This window comes from Podarcis tiliguerta (assembly GCF_965153285.1).
Source record: "Podarcis tiliguerta genome assembly, chromosome: 12".
Lineage (NCBI taxonomy): Eukaryota > Metazoa > Chordata > Lepidosauria > Squamata > Lacertidae > Podarcis > Podarcis tiliguerta.
This window is the reverse complement of record NC_139545.1, coordinates 45,389,471-45,410,228: the sequence shown is the minus strand read 5'-3', so window position 1 is coordinate 45,410,228 and position 20,758 is coordinate 45,389,471. Positions and strand designations below refer to the sequence as shown.

The 20,758-nt window shown below is 43.9% G+C and overlaps 1 protein-coding gene and 2 long non-coding RNA genes across 3 annotated transcripts in view; 2 read left to right on the top strand and 1 right to left on the bottom strand.

Annotated features, from left to right (window-relative positions):
* The first annotated feature begins 1,699 nt into the window (after positions 1-1,699).
* Positions 1,700-8,958, top strand: LOC310661111. The gene is made up of 3 exons (XR_014503725.1): positions 1,700-5,161; positions 7,930-8,058; positions 8,631-8,958. It is a non-coding gene; the product is annotated as an uncharacterized lncRNA (long non-coding RNA).
* Positions 6,685-17,870, bottom strand: LOC310661126. The gene is made up of 3 exons (XR_014503748.1): positions 17,748-17,870; positions 7,859-8,030; positions 6,685-6,826 (listed from the first exon to the last, which is right to left on the bottom strand). It is a non-coding gene; the product is annotated as an uncharacterized lncRNA (long non-coding RNA).
* The window catches only part of GTPBP4 (GTP binding protein 4), a 17,205-nt gene continuing 14,281 nt past the window's right edge, over positions 17,835-20,758 (top strand). Inside the window, exons 1-2 of the mRNA XM_083406421.1 lie at positions 17,835-18,195; positions 20,422-20,592. Coding sequence (XP_083262547.1) covers positions 18,148-18,195; positions 20,422-20,592 — 219 coding nt within the window. The 5' untranslated portion in view covers positions 17,835-18,147. The remainder of the gene's footprint in view (positions 18,196-20,421; positions 20,593-20,758) is intronic.

The following is a 20,758-nucleotide window of genomic DNA, read 5'->3' as shown; positions in this document are numbered from 1 at the left end:
AGATGTTGACCTAAGTCATGGGGTCAGCAGTGTGGCCCCTGTGAGTGCTAGTGTGCTGTTGGTACTTTCTATGGCCCCAGCGAAGGTTGGCAGTAAATATCCTCTCAAAAATCTATAATGCACGAGGGGCTGTTTGCTTTTCCTGCTCAGTAGTGGTTCAGCCTCTCCTACATTGATCCCCCTTCTCCACTTAAATGCCCACATTTCATTGGAGCCCACAGAGAAGAGATGCAAGAGGAGGTGAAGCCAAACTTGCCCCACAGGACTCAAGAATGCTGGTGCCAAAAGGTCCCTATCCAAGCCAAACAGTAATGGCATAACATGCATCTACAGGCCTAGAGTCGTCATGGAGCTCAGGATTAAGAAACCCCTGAAACCCATTGGCTAGGTTTTAGGCTAGGAGGCCAGCGTATATCAGGTCCTCCCTCTTGAGCCCTCCAGTTGTTCAGAACAACACTGGTCTCTGGCTCCTTGTACCTGATTCTTGTCCCCACCCACCTTTCTTGCAATGCTGTACCTTGCCTGAAGACCTTGCGATACTGATCTTAGACTGTTGCCTGGCTTGGACTCTGCATCATGTTTTGGACCTAGACTGAGTCTCTATGCTTGACCTTGGTTTGTTGGGACTCTGCTGCACCCTTGCCCTCATTGGTGAGTGATTTGCTAAGAGGCTTGTATCACCTGGGACAGGGACCCTAGATACCCACGAGAGCATGACACACATCCATGGAGTCATCAGCATGATGTGTACCTCTGGTTGAGTGGCCTGCTCTAGGGAACGGGAGCAGAAGACCACTTAACAAAGCTCTGCGTTGCTCATCTGACGGGGCTGTTAGATGCTGCCTGTGCCAACTGAGAACAAGTGACTTCTGCAGCTCCTAAAGGGGGGTTATTATTACATTTTTAATGAAGATACTAATTTCCATAATGTGATGGCATATAAAAGGTCATCGTCAATCTGTCACAAGAATAATGAGCTAATTGCTTGAAATGACAACCTTGTCCCACTTAAAAAGTATGTTTGTGTGCTGAAAACCTACGTTTTAAAATTATTGTGCTTTAATCACTGAATCGCTCATAAGTTATTTTTAAAAGCGAGTGAAGGCTTTGCTAGCACTTGGCATGCTCGAGTGTCTTTGTGTGTCAGCAAAAGTTGTGGAATGTCAGCGGCTAAGTTGGGAGCTGTTCCGCCTTACTTTATGGGTTTCCTTCCTTTAGCTGTGATGCAAAGCACAATTAGTTGAAAGCAGGTCTCACAGAAACCAATGGATCATAGCAGGGCAGGGTTTTAGGGATATGCTGCCAATGAACTCTTAGATCAGAAATGGTTAATGTGGTACCCTCCAGATGTTGGACTTCAGCTTCCATTATCCCTGACCAGTGCCTAGTTTGCCTGTGTCTGATAGGAGCTGGAATCTAACAATGACTGGATGGCAACACATTGGCTCTAAATCAGTGATGGCCCAATTTGGCCCTCCAGCTGTTTTGGGACTACAACTCCCATCATCCCTAGCTAACAGGACCAGTGGTCAGGGATGATGGGAATTGTAGTCCCAAAACAGCAGGAGGGCCAATCTTTGGCCATCACTGCTCTAGATGGGCAGAGAGGAGATGGAAGACATTTAAGAAATCTTTTTATTTATTAAATAAAATTTAATATTTTAAATTTAATAAATTTTTATTTTATTTTTATTTAAATATTTTTATTTATTAAATTACAAGATGCAACAAAACACTGTCAGGAAGGATATATCACTTTACAAAGAGATCCAACATAGTGTATAAAGGGGGAACCTTAGGCATGGGAGACCAAATACCTAAGAAGATAAGAAGAGCCTGCTGGATGAGACCAAAGGCTCACCTAGTCCAGCATCCTGTTCTCACAGTGGCCAAACTCGATGCCTGTGAGAAACCAGCAAGCAGGATTCAAACACAAGAGCAATCTCCTCTCCTGTGGTTTCCAACAACAGGTAATACAGCCGGCCAAACCTTTCTGTCTGCCTCTTGGGCCGTGCCTCTCACTGGACTTGCTTTTCACTATCCTTTAGTTTAGAGGACAACTGTCAAATCATTGCCGAAACAGCACGGAGACAGGGGACACCAAACGAGAGGGAGCCACTCCTTGCATGTGGACAATCCCTTATGTAATGCTGATGACCAGCCTTTGTGGTCTGGGTGGGACTCTGAAGTGCTCTGACTTAAAAGCCAGATACAGAGTGCTGGATCAGTGTCTACCTTACAGACTAGTGTATCCCCTGACCACCTAGCTGTTTACTGACACACACAACATGCCACATGTTTGGACCTCGACCTGCCTCCAGACCATGCTCCCTGTATTGACCCCTGATAGTTCCTGGCTTTGCACCCACCCAAAGCAAGAAAGGGTACCTGCCTGCACTTTGAGATCCCAGTCAGAGGCTCCTCTCTGGGGGTTCTCTCGCTTTTTTGGCACCCACGCCCAAGCACCAGGTGATAATCTCTTCATTTTCTCATCTTTTCTCCTACCGTAGACCAAATTCCATCTTAGATCTCCAATCCTCCTTTTTGTGTGTGTGTCCTTTTCTTTTGCAAGGCTTGTCCCCTATCATGATGACTAACTTCTCTCTGCAACGAGCGCCCTTTCGTCGCACAGGCAAAGTCCCATTTCCAGCTCGCTGCTATCTTTGAAAACAAGCCCGTCTGTTTTCTCAACACTGCTGGCTGGAGCCAGAGACAAATATTGATAGATAGCGGCAGTGTTTAATTTATTTCATTGCTGGAGATTGATTTCCTCCCTTGGCCTCCACCAGTATTGGCTGCCTTCCCAGAAATGTCTCTTAATTTGTTGCCTTTAAGGTGTCGCCGCCAGACTGGGTGGTGGTGGTGGTGGTGGAATATAAAATATTTTTTTTTTCTAGATGCATACTGGACATTTGACATAGAATGACGTTCTAACTGCAGCCCATGGTAGAGGAAGGAACAGTGTTGGCTGAGACTGAAGGGCAAAATACGGGGATATGCACTCATAGCTAAGATTGAAGGAGGGATATTGATTATTGGGACCCTCCTGGTTTCTCTGCTGCAGGGCAGATGACCATCTTCTGCTTTGACAGCAGAGCCGCCTGGCAGCCAGAGAATGAAATGGAGAGCCATAAAAGCAAGCAGAGCAGAGTGCACCGTCAGCTAGTCTGTAGTATATTAATGCGGAGAGTGTGGGGTTGAGCATCTTCAGGGGAATCCAAAAATGGCTGTTCCCATCACTTCACAATCCTCAAGAAGGGGGTTGCTGACTTTATCATTTTTTGGTCTTTCGGTTGATCGGCACTGATAGCTCACTCCTAGGCTGCTATCTCACACTCCCAAGCGGAAGGGCTACTTGGAGGAGTGTGCAAGGAGACATTCCAGAGCACTGAAGCTCACAGTGGTGTGCCGGGCAAAGCACACCCATCTTAATTGCAGCTTGACAGCAATTCAATAGAGTCACACCCTCTTGAGCCAGAGCTGTCAGACTGGACCAGTGGCGTGTATTTATAGCATTATCTTAATAGATATATATTCGTGAGTAAACCGTGTTGCTTTGCTTGGGACTATCTGCTTTTGAACTGCCAGACTTGATCCACTCCCAGGCTGATCTAGAGGCTGTTTTATGCCCTTTAGATTCAGCAAAAGATCAGCTCCTTTTCGGTCAGAGGAAGGGAAAGTGCTTCCCTCAAAAAGCAGAATAAATCCGGGGGAAATGGCCAGGTTAAACATTACCTCTGATGAAGCAGGATCTTACTTACAGAAGTACATGCTGCAACAAGTTTTAGTTTTGAAGGTGCCTGTTCTGTTTTTCTGTTTAAAACAACAACCCAAAGTGACTTTAACCCTTTCCCTTCACATGCAGTCCTGTCTATCAACCAATGACCATAACAATTTTAAATGGTTTCTACTGCTTCTTATGTGTGCAGACTGGTTTGTGATCATTATTTACAACTAATGGTTTGAAGTATGTAAATATTTCACATTTATTTTATAGGTAATGAAAGCTAACGCTGAAGTACTGTATAGTGATTTGCCCTAAGTCTGCAACTGCTATTTGTATGCAAACAGGGTGCTACTTACATCTCACAAAAGCCTTTGACTGCATACACACCATACATTTAAGGAATATTCCCCCTTCTCAAATTCTGAGAACCGTTGTTTGGGTGCTGGGAATTGCAGCTCTATGGTGGGCACACTACAATTCCCAGGTTTCAAGGTGGGGTGCTTTAAATGTTTGGTGGCTGAACAGCCTTTGTCTCTGTTACGCTTATGTTCCACTTCTTGATTTGTTTTGTGCACGAATTTGTCTTCCTTATTTAAGGAGAAGTCTTGAGCATTCTTTCTTCCCTAAAAGTGACTCTGTGCACACCATACATTTAAAGCTCATTACTTTCTTCAAAGAATCCCGGGAACTGTAGTTTGTTAAGGGAATTTGCTGGGAATTGTAGCTCTGTGAAGGGGATTGTTTGGGGGAAGTTGCACTCTTTAAATGTGTGCTGGATGTGCTTAATGTGGCTCTCTCAATAGTGTGCCCTTGCACTCTTTCTAGCTATCTATCCGTTATTTCATCAGAGGAAGTTTGGAGGTTGAAACAGTTTCAGCAGAGGATGTTCCATTATGGCAAATGGGGCACTGCCCCACCAGCCTCCGTCTGCCTTCAGCCAGCCCCCACCCACCTGCCTTCCTACTTAACAACCAGTCTAAGGGGTAGTTCTGGCTGTCAGCTTCCCCCTCCTTTGGCTCAGCGTTGCCCTTGTAGAACTGAGTTGGGAGGAGGATGGGGAGACAACTAGAGTGGATTGGCTCTGCCTCTCATTGACTCTGGCGCCACCTACTGTTGGCCTCCCTACCTTCCACCCTACCAGTGCCAATGGGCACCAGCTGCTGCTGCTTTGTCTGCTAAACCCTTAGATTACCAACTTGTAGACCAGCATCTGACCTGATAGCAACAACAGCTCTGTCCTGAGCAAATGAGTTGACTGACCAGCTCATAAAGAGATATGCGTCAAGGGAAGGTTTGTTAATTCAGCTGTTCTGCTTGGCTGGTGTTTTAACCTCTAAGTGTGGAAGAAAATGAGGAGGAGGAGGATTTTACGCCATAGCAGACCTTGACCATTTCCCTCCCATTTCCATGGAAAGAGTTGCAGAAAACAAGGAAGTGAGTAATCCACCTACTGCTTCACAGGCTTACCTAACAGCCCCAAATCCCATTATGGATAATAACTATGGATATGCTTCAAGCGCACAACACTCTTCTTTTGCATTAATCCAGGGAGATCTGTTGTTCATAACATAGGTTTATGGTGGGCATATTTTGGAGACTGATGCCCATCAATTTGATGTTTAATTGAAACAAGGGAACACTTTTTCATACATTCAATTCTTTCTGTCAAGCATGCTGTGGTTGTTTATTGATTGCTTCCTATGTTTCTAGGCTTGATACTCTCATCTCACCAGAATGTCAAGGTCTCAGCAGCTGAACTGCTTGCAAAGGATGAGAGAACAAATTATAACATGGTTCACTGCTTGCTGAATTTACTTTAATAGCAGCTTTTCCATATGACTCAAGAGTCTTGTCATACCTCTTATTAGAGCTGTGCTTTGTTTTCATTTCGCGAAGTTCCCATTTTTATTAATTGGTCAAAGGTTATCTATATCATTTAGCCATTATCAAACAAAGCAGATCTGGATCTGACTGGGACCAGGAAAGGAGAATACTAGGAGCCCTATTCTTTTCAGACCTGGGCCCCACCTTAAGCCTAAACTTTTCACCATCTACTTGCCTGGTGCTAATATTCTTTTTGCAACCAATTTAGGTCATTCTGTAACTCATCAATGTTTTAATCTTCTCAAGACAAAAGGGTTGAAACAAGGTGATAAGTAGCATGAAGCCTATATGGCAGGAGCTCCCAAATTGTTGTCTTCAGTCCACAGGCTTCTTTGAGGTCGTCTCTGACATGTCTGTGGATTTGAGGTTGAAGACTGGAAGCAGGACATCCATCACATTAAATATTCATATTGATTTTAAATTGTGTTTCTATTGCTTCTTTTATTTCTTATATTGCATTTTATTGTATTCCATGGAATCCAAATTTAATGTAGCAGCGTAGTATATATATGAATAAATGATGCAGTAAAAATGCAATTAAAAATCATACAGCATCTAGCGCATTGTAATTGCTATAAGAGGCAGAAAAATCACTAAGTGGTCCTTCAAGAGCCTCATTGGTTCTCAAGTGGTCCATTATCAAGGCACTGCCTCCCAGCCAAAGGAATGGACATGGCAGATAGTTAACTCTTTATTGTCAAAACTGACACAGTAGTTTCTACGGCTTGCGAGTTGCATGTTGTTGTTATTGTTTAGTTGTTTAATTGTGTCCGACTCTTCGTGACCCCATGGACCAGAGCATGCCAGGCACTTCTGTCTTCCACTGCCTCCCGCAGTTTGGTCAAACTCATGCTGGTAGCTTCGAAGACACTATCCAACCATCTCGTCCTCTGTCATCCCCTTCTCCTTGATCTTTCCCAACATCAGGGTCTTTTCCAGGGAGTCTTCTCTTCTCATGAGGTGGCCAAAGTATTGGAGCCTCAGCTTCACGATCTGTCCTTCCAGTGAGCACTCAGGGCTGATTTCCTTCAGAATGGATAGGTTTGATTGAGTTGCATGTACATTCACATTATTATTATTAAAATTATTATTGTTGTTGTTGTTTATTGTCCTTCCCACGCTCCTGGACGTTCAAGCCTTCCACCTGCCATCTGGAGGAGGCCAGGAAAAACCTGTAGACTTCAGGTCAGACCCGGAACTCTGGCAATCCTAAGTCTGAGAGATGTCGTGGGTGGTGAAGCTGATTGCAGCCCACAACACAATGAACCTCTCTCTCACTCCCATTTACTCTTCACATAGTGCGCTGCCACCTCTGGTTTGAAAAGCAGTGTGCATACGACATTCGCCACAATCCGCATCTATCCCATTTCTATCCTGCCCTTTCTTATGCGTTTGTTCCCTGAACCTGATTTGTACTGAATTCATAAAAACAGCAACCTGGCTGCATTTTAAGCTGGTAACAGCCTCAGTGTCTGTTACCTAATTTTTTACTTGTCTCCTACCACTAGCCCAGTAGCATCATTCCTTCTCCTGCCCTGTCTGTTCTGTTCGTGTGCATTGGCAACAACAAAAACACTGCTCTCGCTCTCTCTAAAAAAAGTGTGTCTCTGCATAACTGCCTAGGGTTGCCTCGTGGTACGGACAATCCCCTGCCTGTAGGATTTGCAGGCCTTGAGCACAATCTGCATTTATCTCTACTTTGTCAAAGTGGGAAGTTATTTCAGAGCTGGGGAGGAAATAATCCTTGGCTGATGTGTGTTATGCTTTGCGTTACTGAGAGTGGAGTAGTCAGGCTGCCGTAAGTGCATTATAATCCATTGAGTGACATACTCATTACACTCCAAAGCTCTTTGGCTCATTAGTATTGATGCCTTTTTGTAACGATAATTGCAAATGAGAGAATCTGGTTTTTAATAACTTAGGAACCTCTGCCCCATACATACTGATGCAGGCAGGCCGCTGGAATGGTTTCAAAAAATATAAACTGCCATCCTGTATCTAAAGGAGACAACATAGACAGAAAAGCCTCTTTGCCTATGAGATGGAGAAAATTAACCTCTGTATAGCCATTACTTGCACTCAAGTTGTCTAGAGTCAAAGATCAAGCTTTCAATTTGCCCAATTAAGCTTTTTAACTCCTATGTATGGAATAGATTCCACATCAAGCCATTAGGACAAATGCCCCCTGTAGATTTGTCCTTAATAAACTCAAGGTGATAGCTACTTTAAATTCACAGTGCTGAATACCTGCTTTTTTTGTTCTGTAGAAGCAGCTGCATATGCTTGTCGATGGATTTGTCACTTTCTTTGGTACACAGGAACTTTATCCACATAAAAATGGAATGAAAAACGGTGGAATGGTTATGCATTCAGATGAGCTCTGGATCCTTAGGAGGATGCAACCTCTCACAGAAAACTTCTGAGAAAAGAAGTGATTGACAAATCAGGTAAGGACATAATTATTTTGTTAGATATTTCAGCCTCAGCTTTTATCAGTAATTCAAAGGTGTTAAATTTAAAAACAAGCAGTAATACCCCACAACATTTTTTTCTTAAAATGCCAAGGACAGAGATGAATCTTAGGGAAGCAACATTTGGCATATATAAGGGGCATATAACTGGAATAAATCTTTATATGCTATCCTCCAAGTCAAGGCTATGAGCAATTCGCAAGTGTATATCCTCAAACTTACTTCTACTTCTACTGTTTCAATGTTGGGGGTTTTTTCTCTCCTCTTGGGAAAAAATTCAAAGTATTGTTGTGAGTTTGGGGTGTGGGGTAGGCTATATCTTTGAGTCCCTTCCAATTCTTTGATATCCTGATTGTTTATTTATCTATTTTATAAAAATGATATACCACTTGGTTGTAAGAAACTGTTAAAGATATGTTTAATATGCATAAAATGTAAAGTTTGTATGCATTGTGTTTGAAAACATTTTGCAAAGAGACATTTTCATTAGGCATGGGAGGTTTCACTCTGGGAAATGCGGCAGAAAGGTTTGTATGTTTCCGTTTCAGCCTTTATGCTAATTGATGATTCATCCAGAAACGGAACTGCAGATCTCTTACAACAGGGAAATGAGACCCGAGAACTCAGTATTTTTGTCAGCAATGGAGCCAGGAGCAGCAGAATCTCAGTTCTGGGATGATGAAGAAGCAAGTTGCTTAGGATCTATCTCTGGGAGCACAGAGAGGAAAATTCTTTTAGTCCTGAACTGTATTCAGGACTAAAAAGAAGACAAGACCACATTGCTTGCTTGCTTAAGAGCAATGTGTTACTAATTATTTTGTAAACATTTATTTGTAACTATTTTAAAACTGTTCCTCAGTAAAGCTTTGAAACTCATTCTTGTGGTGGAGAGCAAATACGTTTCGACTCTCCATAATGTCCTGACCAGAGGTTCTATTGCAGCAACTCTAACATAAACCTCAATGCAATTTGAATTATACCAGCGTGTCCCTTAGGCTTAAAAATTCAGTCACCGGGAGCTCTCATTCAGATTAGTAGAAATATTTTTGATAATGACTTTCACTTGAGAAATTCAGGGCATTCTGTGTAGAGGGATGTTAAGCACAGAGAAAGAGGAAAAAGTCCTGTTGTCAGTGTAAAAGTCTTTGAGAACATCTGGGGAGATAGAAATGACTTCTGAGCTAACTGTGTGTGAGTGTAAAGCAATAGTCTGAGTTAAGAGAAAATTGATTGGGGTCATTCGTAGCTGGTGGATGCCAGTTGACCTCAATCAGCATAAAAGCCCAGTGCTCTAGCTGGAGAATTGTACTGAAAACTTTTTAAGAAGGAAGGCAGGCTGGTGGTTCCCTCACTAGGAAGAAAACAGTGAGACACAAAAGGGCTGACAGGATGGACTCAAAAGTCAAGTGAAGCCTTTCCTGGCTTAGGGATCCAGAAAAGAGAAATGTTTGAGGGGCTTGATCACATTAAGTGCAGTTAAAGGCACAGGAATGGGACGCGGGTGGTGCTGTGGGTTAAACCACAGAGCCTAGGACTTGCCGATCAGAAGGTCAGTGGTTCGAATCCCCGTGACGGGCGAGCTCTCGTTTTCTCAGTCCCTGCTCTTGCCAACCTAGCAGTTCAAAGCACGCCAAAGTGCAAGTAGATAAATAGGTAGTGCTCTGGTGGGAAGGTAAATGGCGTTTCCGTGCGCTGCTCTGGTTCGCCAGAAGCGGCTTAGTCATGCTGGCCACATGACCCAGAAGCTGTACGCCGGCTCCCTCGGCCAATAAAGTGAGATGAGCGCCACAACCCCAAAGTCGGTCACGACTGGACCTAATGGTCAGGGGTCCCTTTACCTTTTAAATGCACAGGAACAAGGAAATAAGTAAAAGCTAGCTACTCTAGTGTGTGGGAAATGGCAGTAGGTGGCGCTGTGGTCTAAACCACTGAGCCTCTTGGGCTTGCCAATCAGAAGGTTGGTGGTTCGAATCCCCGCAACGGGGTGAGCTCCCGGTGCTCGGTCCCAGCTCCTGACAACCTATGCAAGTAGATAAATAGTTACCGCTCTGGCGGGAAGGTAAAAGACGTTTCTGTGTGCTGCTCTGGTTTTAGTGTTCCATTGCACCAGAAGCAGCTTAAGTCATGCTGGTCATGACCCGGAAAAACTGTCTACGGACAAACGCCAGCTCCCTCGGCCTGTAAAGCTAGATTAGCGCCACAACCCCAGAGTCATCTGTGACCGGACTTAACTGTCAGGGGTCCTTTACCTTTTTAGCTACTCTAGTGTGTGGGAAATGACCCAGTAGAGGGGTGGACATTTGGCAAGGAAGCAAGTTTAACTAATGGCTGGATTTGCTTGCTGGGTGTCTGTATGTCTTTTCGTTAGTCTTTTTTCATCCCACACGTATCAATGCACTTCCTCCTGGACTTACCAAACTGTAAACAGGTTGCCCTTGAATCCCTACCTCCCCAAAAAAGTCTGGAGGTTCCCAGATAGTTTGCTACCAGGGCTGCCCTGGTTACTAGCAGTGTGAAATGTCCTAGTTTCTTAAATCATCAGCTCCCACTGAGAAAACATCTACCAGCCTTTAGCCAGCAAGGTACAGGAACTGGGCTTTCTCAGAGGTCCACTGATATCCAGCTTTTGAGGCCCCTGGCCATAACAGCAATTAAAAACGATAACACGAGAAAACAAGGCAATCTAGATCACTTAACAAAATAAGTTTGTGTTTTACCAAATTGCATCTCTTCATTGTTTTAAGATTTGCAGACATTTTGGTCTAATGTGCACCGTTACACATCTTTAGTTGCCAGGCAAAGACATTCCTTTTTTAATAAGGCCTTTGGCTTTTAACTATCTGTTGCATGGGAAGCAAAATATTCCTGCTTTGCAGGGGGGTTGGACTTGAAGACCTTCATGGTCCCTTCCAGCTCCACAATTTGATTCTCTGGTGCTGAGCCTTAAAGCCCTAAAATTACAGGGAACCAGGCAATTCTGGGCTGCATCAATAGGAGTATAGCATCTAGATCAAGGGAAGTAATAGTGCCACTGTATTCTGCTCTGGTCAGACCTCACCTGGAGTACTGTGTCCAGTTCTGGGCACCACAGTTCAAGAAGGACACTGACAAACTGGAACGTGTCCAGAGGAGGGCAACCAAAATGGTCAAAGGCCTGGAAACGATGCCTTATGAGGAACGGCTAAGGGAGCTGGGCATGTTTAGCCTGGAGAAGAGGAGGTTAAGGGGTTTTATGATAGCCATGTTCAAATATATAAAAGGATGTCACATAGAGGAGGGAGAAAGGTTGTTTTCTGCTGCTCCAGAGAAGCGGACACGGAGCAATGGATCCAAACTACAAGAAAGAAGATTCCACCTAAACATTAGGAAGAACCTCCTGACAGTAAGAGCTGTTCGACAGTGGAATTTGCTGCCAAGGAGTGTGGTGGAGTCTCCTTCTTTGGTGGTCTTTAAGCAGAGGCTTGACAACCATATGTCAGGAGTGCTCTGATGGTGTTTCCTGCTTGGCAGGGGGTTGGACTCGATGGCCCTTGTGGTCTATTCCTACTCTATGATTCTATGATTCTATGATTCTATGACTTTCTCGGTAGTGGCACCCACCCTCTGGAATGCCTTTCCTCCAGATGTCAAGGAAATAAACAACTATCTGACTTTTAGAGGACACCTGAAGGCAGCCCTATTTAGGGAATTTTTAAATGTTTGCTGTTTTATTATATTTGTTGGAAGCCACCCAGAGTGGCTGGGGCAACCCAGTCACATGGGCGGGGTACAAATAATAATATTAATATTTGTAATTAGTATTATGATTTTATGGCTGAGTGAGGATTTGAACCCAGGGTTTCCGGGTCTTGCGTTTCAGCGCTCTGTTGCACTGTTTCTCGTAACAGCATAATTTCTGGCATCGTTCCCAGAAGTGAAGTAATCCAAATGAGACTTAGGAGATGGGCTTGAATTCTTTCTGGTATGCAGTACAACCGGATATTAGCGATAGCTCTTGCACCTGACTTCAGCCCTAGGCAGCTTGGCTGCTGTCAATAATATATGTAGGTGCAGCTGATTGAAATCCTGCTTACGGAGTCAGATCCAGCTCTTTATCTTTTGGCTGGGTCTGTTCTGATAACAGGGCTGGGGGAGAAAATCATTAAAGCATTAAGATGACAGATTACAAAAAGGGAGCACGGCAAGTCACCCAGAAGGTGCCTTTAGAACGCTGTTGCATTTTTGCAGCAGGAAGCCACTCGCTTGAGTTCTTTATCATTCTTTTCATTGCATCATCATTGGTTCTGGCTGAATAGAAACTATGATGCTTAAAATTGTTCGTTGTGATATTTATTGGAGAGGTGAAGGTAGAGTTCATGAGCTTTTTATGTTTGGCAGGGTTACTTTCACAGAGAAATGAGGAAAAATATATATAATAGGAAAATAAGTTTTTTTTCCCTACCCAGCTCCTGGTCACTTTTCATTTTTCCCTTCCAGGAAAGTCTCACCACTAGGTAAGATATCATGGCATTGTTTCCATGGTTATTGCCCCTCCCATGAATACAATGGTGAATAAAGGAATATCTACCATTGAATAACCAGAGTTTCTTTTTTTTCTTCTCAATTTTTTCCCATTGAGTAAAACATTAAGTATATATGGTTACAGATAATTTGGGTGGGGTGGGGGTGGGGAGAGAAACAGCCCTGGACCATTTTTCACGGCACACACATTAATCCTAGCAACAACAAATAGTAAATAAAATCTAAAATTAGCATCTCCCCCTCCTTAAAGTTACTTTAGAATGGAAAAGACAACTTGCTTGCTTAGAAAAAGTTGTTACTGCTTCTTCCCCCCAGGACAAGATAGTCCTTATTAATTCCATATACAACTGTTGGGATCTTTTGATTTTGCTGTATGTTCAATAAAGCCAAACCAAACAGTATAAAACCTGTCCTTTTAGAATGTATTTGTTCCCTAACGGACTAAGCGACCTGGAGATACTACTTGTGTTGAGAAGAATCATCCCCTCTCTTACCCAACTTGACTGCAGGTGCCTTTGATACCCTACAACCTCCCCCCCCCCCCCATTTATTCAGTTGAAGGGGACTTGTAGGAGCCGGGTTTGGGAGAAGGCATTATTGAACAAAGGAGTGCAAGCCTTTGGAACTGCGCTTCCAGCTCAATAAGCAACATTAATGCCTTTGCAGATTTGCAAGTGATTATTAACTTGTCGCATGCCATCAACCTCACCTTTGTGTTCATAATATAAAACAGAATTCTTTTATGTACATCGCTCAGCCTCTTGGTGCAGAGACGCAACCCCGAACCCTTATCTTGACGACGCTTCAATCTTCACACCGCTTTCAACAAAGCAGGCTGAAGGACGTGAATGAATTAAAAAGCCTTTATATAAAGACATTCATTCTCCAGGATGATAAATAAGCCGGTCATAAATAGGCTTCAAGGACCATAACTCTTGTGGCTCTATCAGCCTAGTTTGTGATAAGTGTTGTTCATTTATTCATTACTGAAATTAAACGGCGAAAAGGATTAGTTGATTGCCCAGCTGATTGGAATATAAATGCTGTTCAAATACACTGACACTTGCCAAGATGTTATAATTTGCCCAGAGCAGCTGAGAAGATACCACGGGGGTGTTGAGAAACGGCAGAATAAACTGTTGTTGGTTTTTAACGTTATCTGGTTTTGTGGTGGATGTGATCCTTTGCTATGTAAAAAGAGGAGAAGTTTGGTTGGAGGCGCTTGCCCACAACTCTTGAAGCCTAGTGGTTGACTAAGGGGTTGTGGTCCTCAAAAGAATGTTGTACACTTGTTCAGAGAAGCAGTGTTGTTTCCAGGCTGCTACATGTACCAATGCAAATAGTACTGAGTTTTTGCCATGTACTATCGCTAGCACATACCGGTACCTGTGGTACTTATGCTGACTGCTTATATGCTACTGAGCCAAGTTCAAAGTTCTTGTATTAATTTACAATGTCCTTAATGACTTGAGTCCACGCCTGATTCCTTATATCCCTGTCCGATCACTGAGGTATTTGTTAGTGCCCCCCCCCCAATAGCTCAGTATTGTAGGGTCAATTTTCTGGAACTCCCAGCTGATATCAGACACGAACCCCTCCCTACAAAACTTCCAGCACGTGCTGTTGAAGACTCTCTCTCTCTCTCTCAAATCTAGCAGGCATTTTAACTAAATTTTTAATTTTATAGTTGGTTTGCAACTGATCTTGATTGCATTTGTTGAGTTTTATGAACACCCCTTTTAGCCAACTGTAATGAGCTGGTATATAAATTGTCTAAATAAATGAAGACTCTCCTACGCATGGCCCCCTAGTAGCGAAAGAGTCCAGGGGCAGCTCTGTCTGGGTCTGGCTTCTTTTTGAGGAACAGTACTGGAGACACACAGCATTTTTACAAAATTATTTAATTCATTTATTCAGAATATTTCTTAACCACCCATTATTGAGAGGATTCCAAGGCGGTGTGGAAGGTGACGAGCATAGAAATGGGGCACAGCATGAGTGCTGGTCCTTGCAGCCCCCCGCCCTCCATGCTTCCTAAACACTTGATACCTATTGGTTAGCATCCATGCGTCTTGGGAGACAATGGAAGAGTGCACCTTTGGGGGTGAAGTTGGAAGCCAACTCCCCATAGAGTTGATCTCCTTGGGGATCCTGCCATCTTCCACTCCGTAGACATGATCAAGCCAGCATTGTAGGGATGGCATCGCAGGCTGATGGCACACCTTCCCCCGCAGCATAAGACAAGCCACAGCTATCTAGCTGCCATGCCCACTCCTTGACCTTTTGTCTCCTCAGCAGTGTTCAGTACCCTGACCTTTATCTCCTTTGCCAAAAGTATTGCTCATTTCCCCCTGTAATGGGAACATGACGTGGTGGGGCAAGTTGCGTAGATAACTAGGCAACACCCAGGGGGCTCGGGATTGGAGAAGTGTAAAGGGCAAAGCCCTGAATGTATCTGAAATATACTCAGAGTCGCAAAGTGATTTCATGCTCTTTATTCAGCTCATAGTGGTGAGGAGGAATGAGTGAATGTCCCCTCAAAGTATCTGCTTTATATACATTATTTACACAGTGGGCTGCACATGATTGGCTAATTCCGGAATTCTACTGTAAGCCAATCAGGTTGTGGATTCACTTCTATCTGGAGCATGATTGGGTGGTTCCTGCCAACCAATCATACTGCTGCATTGTTCTAGGACCAATCAGATTGCTGCATTCCGAATCCTATTGTTCTAGGACCAATCAGACTGCTGCCTTTTGGATCCTATTGTTCTAGGACCAATCAGACTGCTGCAGTTTGGATCCTATTCAACTCAGAGCATAATAGTATCTTCCTGGTTTTGCATATCTTGCTAATAAAAAGAGCCTCCACTAAGAAGAAGAAGAGGAGTTTGGATTTGATATCCCGCCTTTCACTCCCTTTAAGGAGTCTCAAAGCGGCTAACATTCTCCTTTCCCTTCCTCCCCCACAACAAACACTCTGTGAGGTGAGTGGGCCTGAGAGACTACAAAGAAGTGTGACTGGCCCAAGGTCACCCAGCAGCTGCATGTGGAGGAGCGGAGACGCAAACCCAGTTCACCAGATTAGGAGACTACCGCTCTTAACCACTACACTGGCTCTGGCACAGTGTGGCACCACACTAAGCTAGCAGTCAGCTTGCTTCCGCACAGCTCACTTGCATCCCAACTCCCATGTCGGCTCCGTGATTTCTACAAGCATAGATGTTGCAGAGACAGGAGTGCAAATATGCTGGAGATGTGGATTTGGGAGAGCACATCCTTGTTTGAGAGACTGTCCTGCCATGTGAAGACCAAAATCCTGGATCAGGACATCACCCACACTCCACGCATCAGCATTAATGACCACATGCTTGGGGCGGTAGACGATTTTGTCTAGCTGGGCTCCATTTGAAGGCAAAAATACAGTGCAGTTAAAGTTGCAGTTGGAAAGTAAGCACACAACCGTAGACTTAAGTCACAGGGACCAATATTGGCCTTTAAAGCTGTAAGAACCAGCCTACATACAAGAAGAAGAAGAAGAGTTTGGATTTGATATCCCACCTTTCACTCCCTTCAAGGAGTCTCAAAGCGGCTAACATTCTCCTTTCCCTTCCTCCCCCACAACAAACACTCTGTGGGGTGAGTGGGGATGAGAGACTTCAAAGAAGTGTGACTGGCCCAAGGTCACCCAGCAGCTGCATGCGGAGGAGCGGAGACACAAACCCGGTTCCCCAGATTAGGAGTCTACCGCTCTTAACCACTACACAACACTGGCTCTCACTTTGGCTGTGTATACATCACCAGTTTATACAACATACACACACAACAATACTGGGCTCGAGATTATTTTTTAACAGCAGGCAAGAAAGGAGGGGAAAGTATAAGTTAAAACACATGCAATGAAACAATGTGATGGCCTTGTCCCCAACTCACTTTCGCTGTGTATACATCACCAGTTTATAATGCAGTAAGGTGGTTCCTACCCACCTCCAATGAACCTCAGATCACTTTTACATGTCAGAATGGGTTGAAAATGTTTCCAGATCAGCTGCTGTCCACACAAGTAGGTGGGAAAGATGTCTTCATATGGCTTAGATTTTTGAATCAGACTGAAGATGGCTTCCGGGGGAAATGCATTAAAACAGTGTTTCTCAAGATGTGGTTTGTGGCTAACGTTGTGTGTACACAGCTTCACAAACCAGAAGTGTGAGTGCACTGTAGAGTAATCAGGAGTGTGAACACACAATGATGACCTGGAGGCATGCTCATTGACATTTTGTTTGCGTAATAAGGGATCCTTCAACATAGCAGAATTGCCATACAAGGGAGTGGTTCACCCCTCACACACACATTTTCAATAAAGATTTATATGTGACCACTGGTTTAGTATAGCAATTTTAGTTCAGGACCAGGGAACAATGCAAATTCTAAAGAAGCCTAGAATAAAATGTGTCTCTGATACTGCTAAGGAGTTATACAAATGCGTATTTTAACTCCTCAGATCTTCAACCATTCCCCCCAATGATATTTCAGAGGTTGCCCAGTCCAGAATTACCTACCCCCTTTCAGTTGGTCTCCATAAGAGTTGTACAGTGGTACCTCGGTTTAAGAACAGTCCGGTTTAGGAACGATTTGGTTTACAAACTCCGCAAAACCGGAAATAGTGTCCTGGTTTGAGAACTTTACCTCGGTCTAAGAATAGAATACGAACAGTGGACGGGCACCGGCGGTCAGAGGCCTCATTAGCGAAAGCGCACCTCGGTTTAAAAACAGTTTCGGTTTAAGAACGGACTTCTGGAACGGATTAAGTTCGTAAATCGAGGTACCACTGTATTCCTCTGACGGCCCTTCCAGATGTCCTGTTGTTGTGATACATCTTAATATTGTGCGATTCATTATTAGCTGCTGTGTGTTTGAAAATTCGGCACGAAATAAGTTTTTGAAATAAGAACTCTGTGGCCCTTAAATTAATATTAGCGTGCCAATTCCCCATTTCCCACCTGACTATGATAGTAATCCTTGCAGTTTAGTTGCATTTGAAATACGTTTGAGACCAACTCATGATATGGTTGCAAGCGTTGTTTTTGAAATGTAGCCTATGTATGTAATGTGATACGTGGCGTTACGTACACACGTCCACCCACCTTCACGTATCAAATAATTGTGATCCGCGCTATGTAGAATTGCTTGGTCTTCATGCTGGTTTGACAAATGACGCTGCAGTTCATACCTTTGAAACCCAGGCGGCGCTACATGACCGCTACTGGTGATGGAACAGGAGCAGCCTTTCCCAACAGCGCTTTATAGACCTAGGAAAAGAGAAGAGTCACTTCCGTTCTACTACAGTGTTTTTCCGATTAATAACTTCCAATAAGTAACTGACGCTCAAGTCCGTATCTGCGCGTGCGCAGCAAGGTATTCTCGTTCCGGTCGCGTTTCCTCTCGCGAGAACGGACGAAACCGGACGTCCTGCCTTCCTCTTCCGGTCCCCGTGTCCCTCTCTCTTTAACTCCGGCAAAGGTGCCGGACGGACACGCCGCAACCATGGCGCTCTACAACTTCAAGAAAATCATGGTCGTCCCGTCTGCCAAGGTAAAAGGAGGACGGCTCCCTTCTTTCGGGATTCGACCGGCGCGCGGGGGCTTCTGACTGCGGCTGCGCCGTTTCTGTGGGAACACGGCGGCTCCGGTTAGCGCGTGGCGGGGGAAGGGAGAGGCCACGTGCCGGAGAAGGGGGAAGCCACGTGACGTGCCTGGCCACTCATTGGTTCTCTTGTTCTCGCGGCTGCGCTGCTCCACAGTGTGGTTTTTTTTGGGAGGGGGGAGCTGTGCCTGTTGAATTTCTGCCTGTAGCGTTGCTGCATCTGGTACCAGCAGTGCCGGATTTACGTGTAAGCTAAACAAACTGTAGCTTAGGGCCCCACTCTCTTGGTGCCCCCCAAAAAAATTTCATGGAAAAAAACCTGGATGTACAAAATATACAAAAATATACAAAAAAAATTCCAAAATATAAGATAAAAAACAAAACAAAATAAAATCTGCTTACAGCAACAGTGTTTTGGGTTGTGTAGGCTCCTATGATGTAAGTAATGGGCCCTGCCTGATAGCCTGTTCCCTAAAATATCACTGGTTTGCTCATTTCTATATCAGTTACTTTGATAAAATACATACCTTTTTATGAGCAAATGGCTTTAGGTCCATAAATTACCATATAACTTATATTCAACACAAAAAACAGCGACAATTTGTTGTTGACAAAGGACAGCTGAACATATAAATTACCATTACCTTCTGTAGCTTAGGCCCTCATCAAACCTAAATCCGACCCTGGGCGCCATGGAGGGGTAAGTATGGGTAGCGATCCTATTCTTCTCTCCCCACCTCCTGAAAAACACGTGACTCTAATAGTGACACTGTTTATGTATTAAACTTGTCGCAGAATCGTAGAGTTTGGAAAGGGGTCCTCCGAGGGTCATCTAGTCCGAACCCCCTGCCATTCAGGAATCTCAACACAGAATCCTTTTCAGCTACTTTAATTTTGCGACTTAACAACCAGTCAAATAGGCAGCAAAGCCCATGTTAAACTTAAAGGGAAGAGAAATGCATAGAAAACTTACCACCTGCCACTTCTAAAAGGCTGCAGATAGTTAAAGGCCTGCTTTCAGAGGAATGGTTTTGCCAGGAACCCCTCAATTATTGATGTGTTTTTTTGTTCCTAATGTGCTAAGCAAGGAACCAGGGATCCTTTGGCCCTCCAAATGTTTCTGAATCACAACTTCCATGAGTGTGGCAAGGGGTGGGGTGGGGGTCGTAGTTCAGTGATGTCTGGTTGGGCCAGAGATTCCTCACAACTGTGGCTGTTAAGACAGAAGCGCAACAAAAAAAATGGGCAAATAATCTCTCTACAAATGAAACTGATCTGTAAAAAATGTTACTTGGAAAGAAAAAAAGAGGTACTTTTGTAAACCAAGAAAATCTTTAATAAAAATATATAAAAAAGAACAACAGGGAAATAAGCAAATGAAAGCAGGCTTAATGGCTGAAAGCTGCAATCAAACAGACAAATAAAATTGCTCTTGTTTTTAAAAAGGCTGACTTAAAAAAAAAAATTAAAAATTAAGTCTGGGGAAAGAACGGTATTTTTCTTTTTGGCCTGGTGCTTAAGTGATAGCAGAGGGGTTTCCAGGCATGTTTCCTTGGGGGTCATTCTCAAGGGAAGCCACCATTGAGAAGGGCTTCTTTTGATCATCACCTGCTGGCACTTCAGATGACAGTCTTGGGTGAATGTGGCAGGTGCGTCCTCACTGTGAATTGGTGAAGTCTCCTCACTTTCCTGGACAACCTCTCCATGTGTGCAGAAGACTCCAGCTGTCTTAATATAGCACCACTCCCTATCTCCACCCCTACAGAATATTTGCTGTAGGTGGTGCCTTTATTTTATTTTTTTGCAGCTCTATTCTCAGCTTACTTGCCCTTCTTCCAATATTGTTTTGCCCAGTGCAAATGGCTTTCCTTCCTCCCACTAGAAACGAGTGATGAGAGAATAGTCCTATACTGCTAGCGGCTCCTTCTTGTACAAAGTGATGCTTATCTGAATTACTCTTGTAACATTCCATGAGAGAAATTAAACTGAATGGGTGTTTCTGTGTTGGTTCACACCCATGGTTCTTGGAAGTGAAACGAGGGCTCTGTTCTGGAGGTGGAAGCTACAGGATCAGCACTTGATGTGCTTTCAGTTTCTGATAAATTCTGATAAACATTGGTGACTTTGAAAACACTAAACACATCTTCTTCCTTGCCGTTTGTTTTTTAACTGCAGGACTTCATAGACCTGACGTTATCCAAGACCCAGCGGAAGACACCCACAGTAATTCATAAGCATTACCAGATTCACCGCATCCGTCATTTTTACATGAGAAAAGTAAAATACACCCAACAAAATTACCATGACAGGCTCACCCAAATCATCATGGATTTCCCAAAACTAGACGTAAGTGGCTTTGGCAGGAGGCAGTTGAACACAAAAAGTTGTTCTACGCCCAATGTTATATTCTCCGCATGATACATGGCCAAAAAAACTTGCAAAAATCTTTCTTTTGGGTAAACTATATCTGGTTTCTTAGAGAAAGGTGATGTACTTCAAATTCATTCTTTTA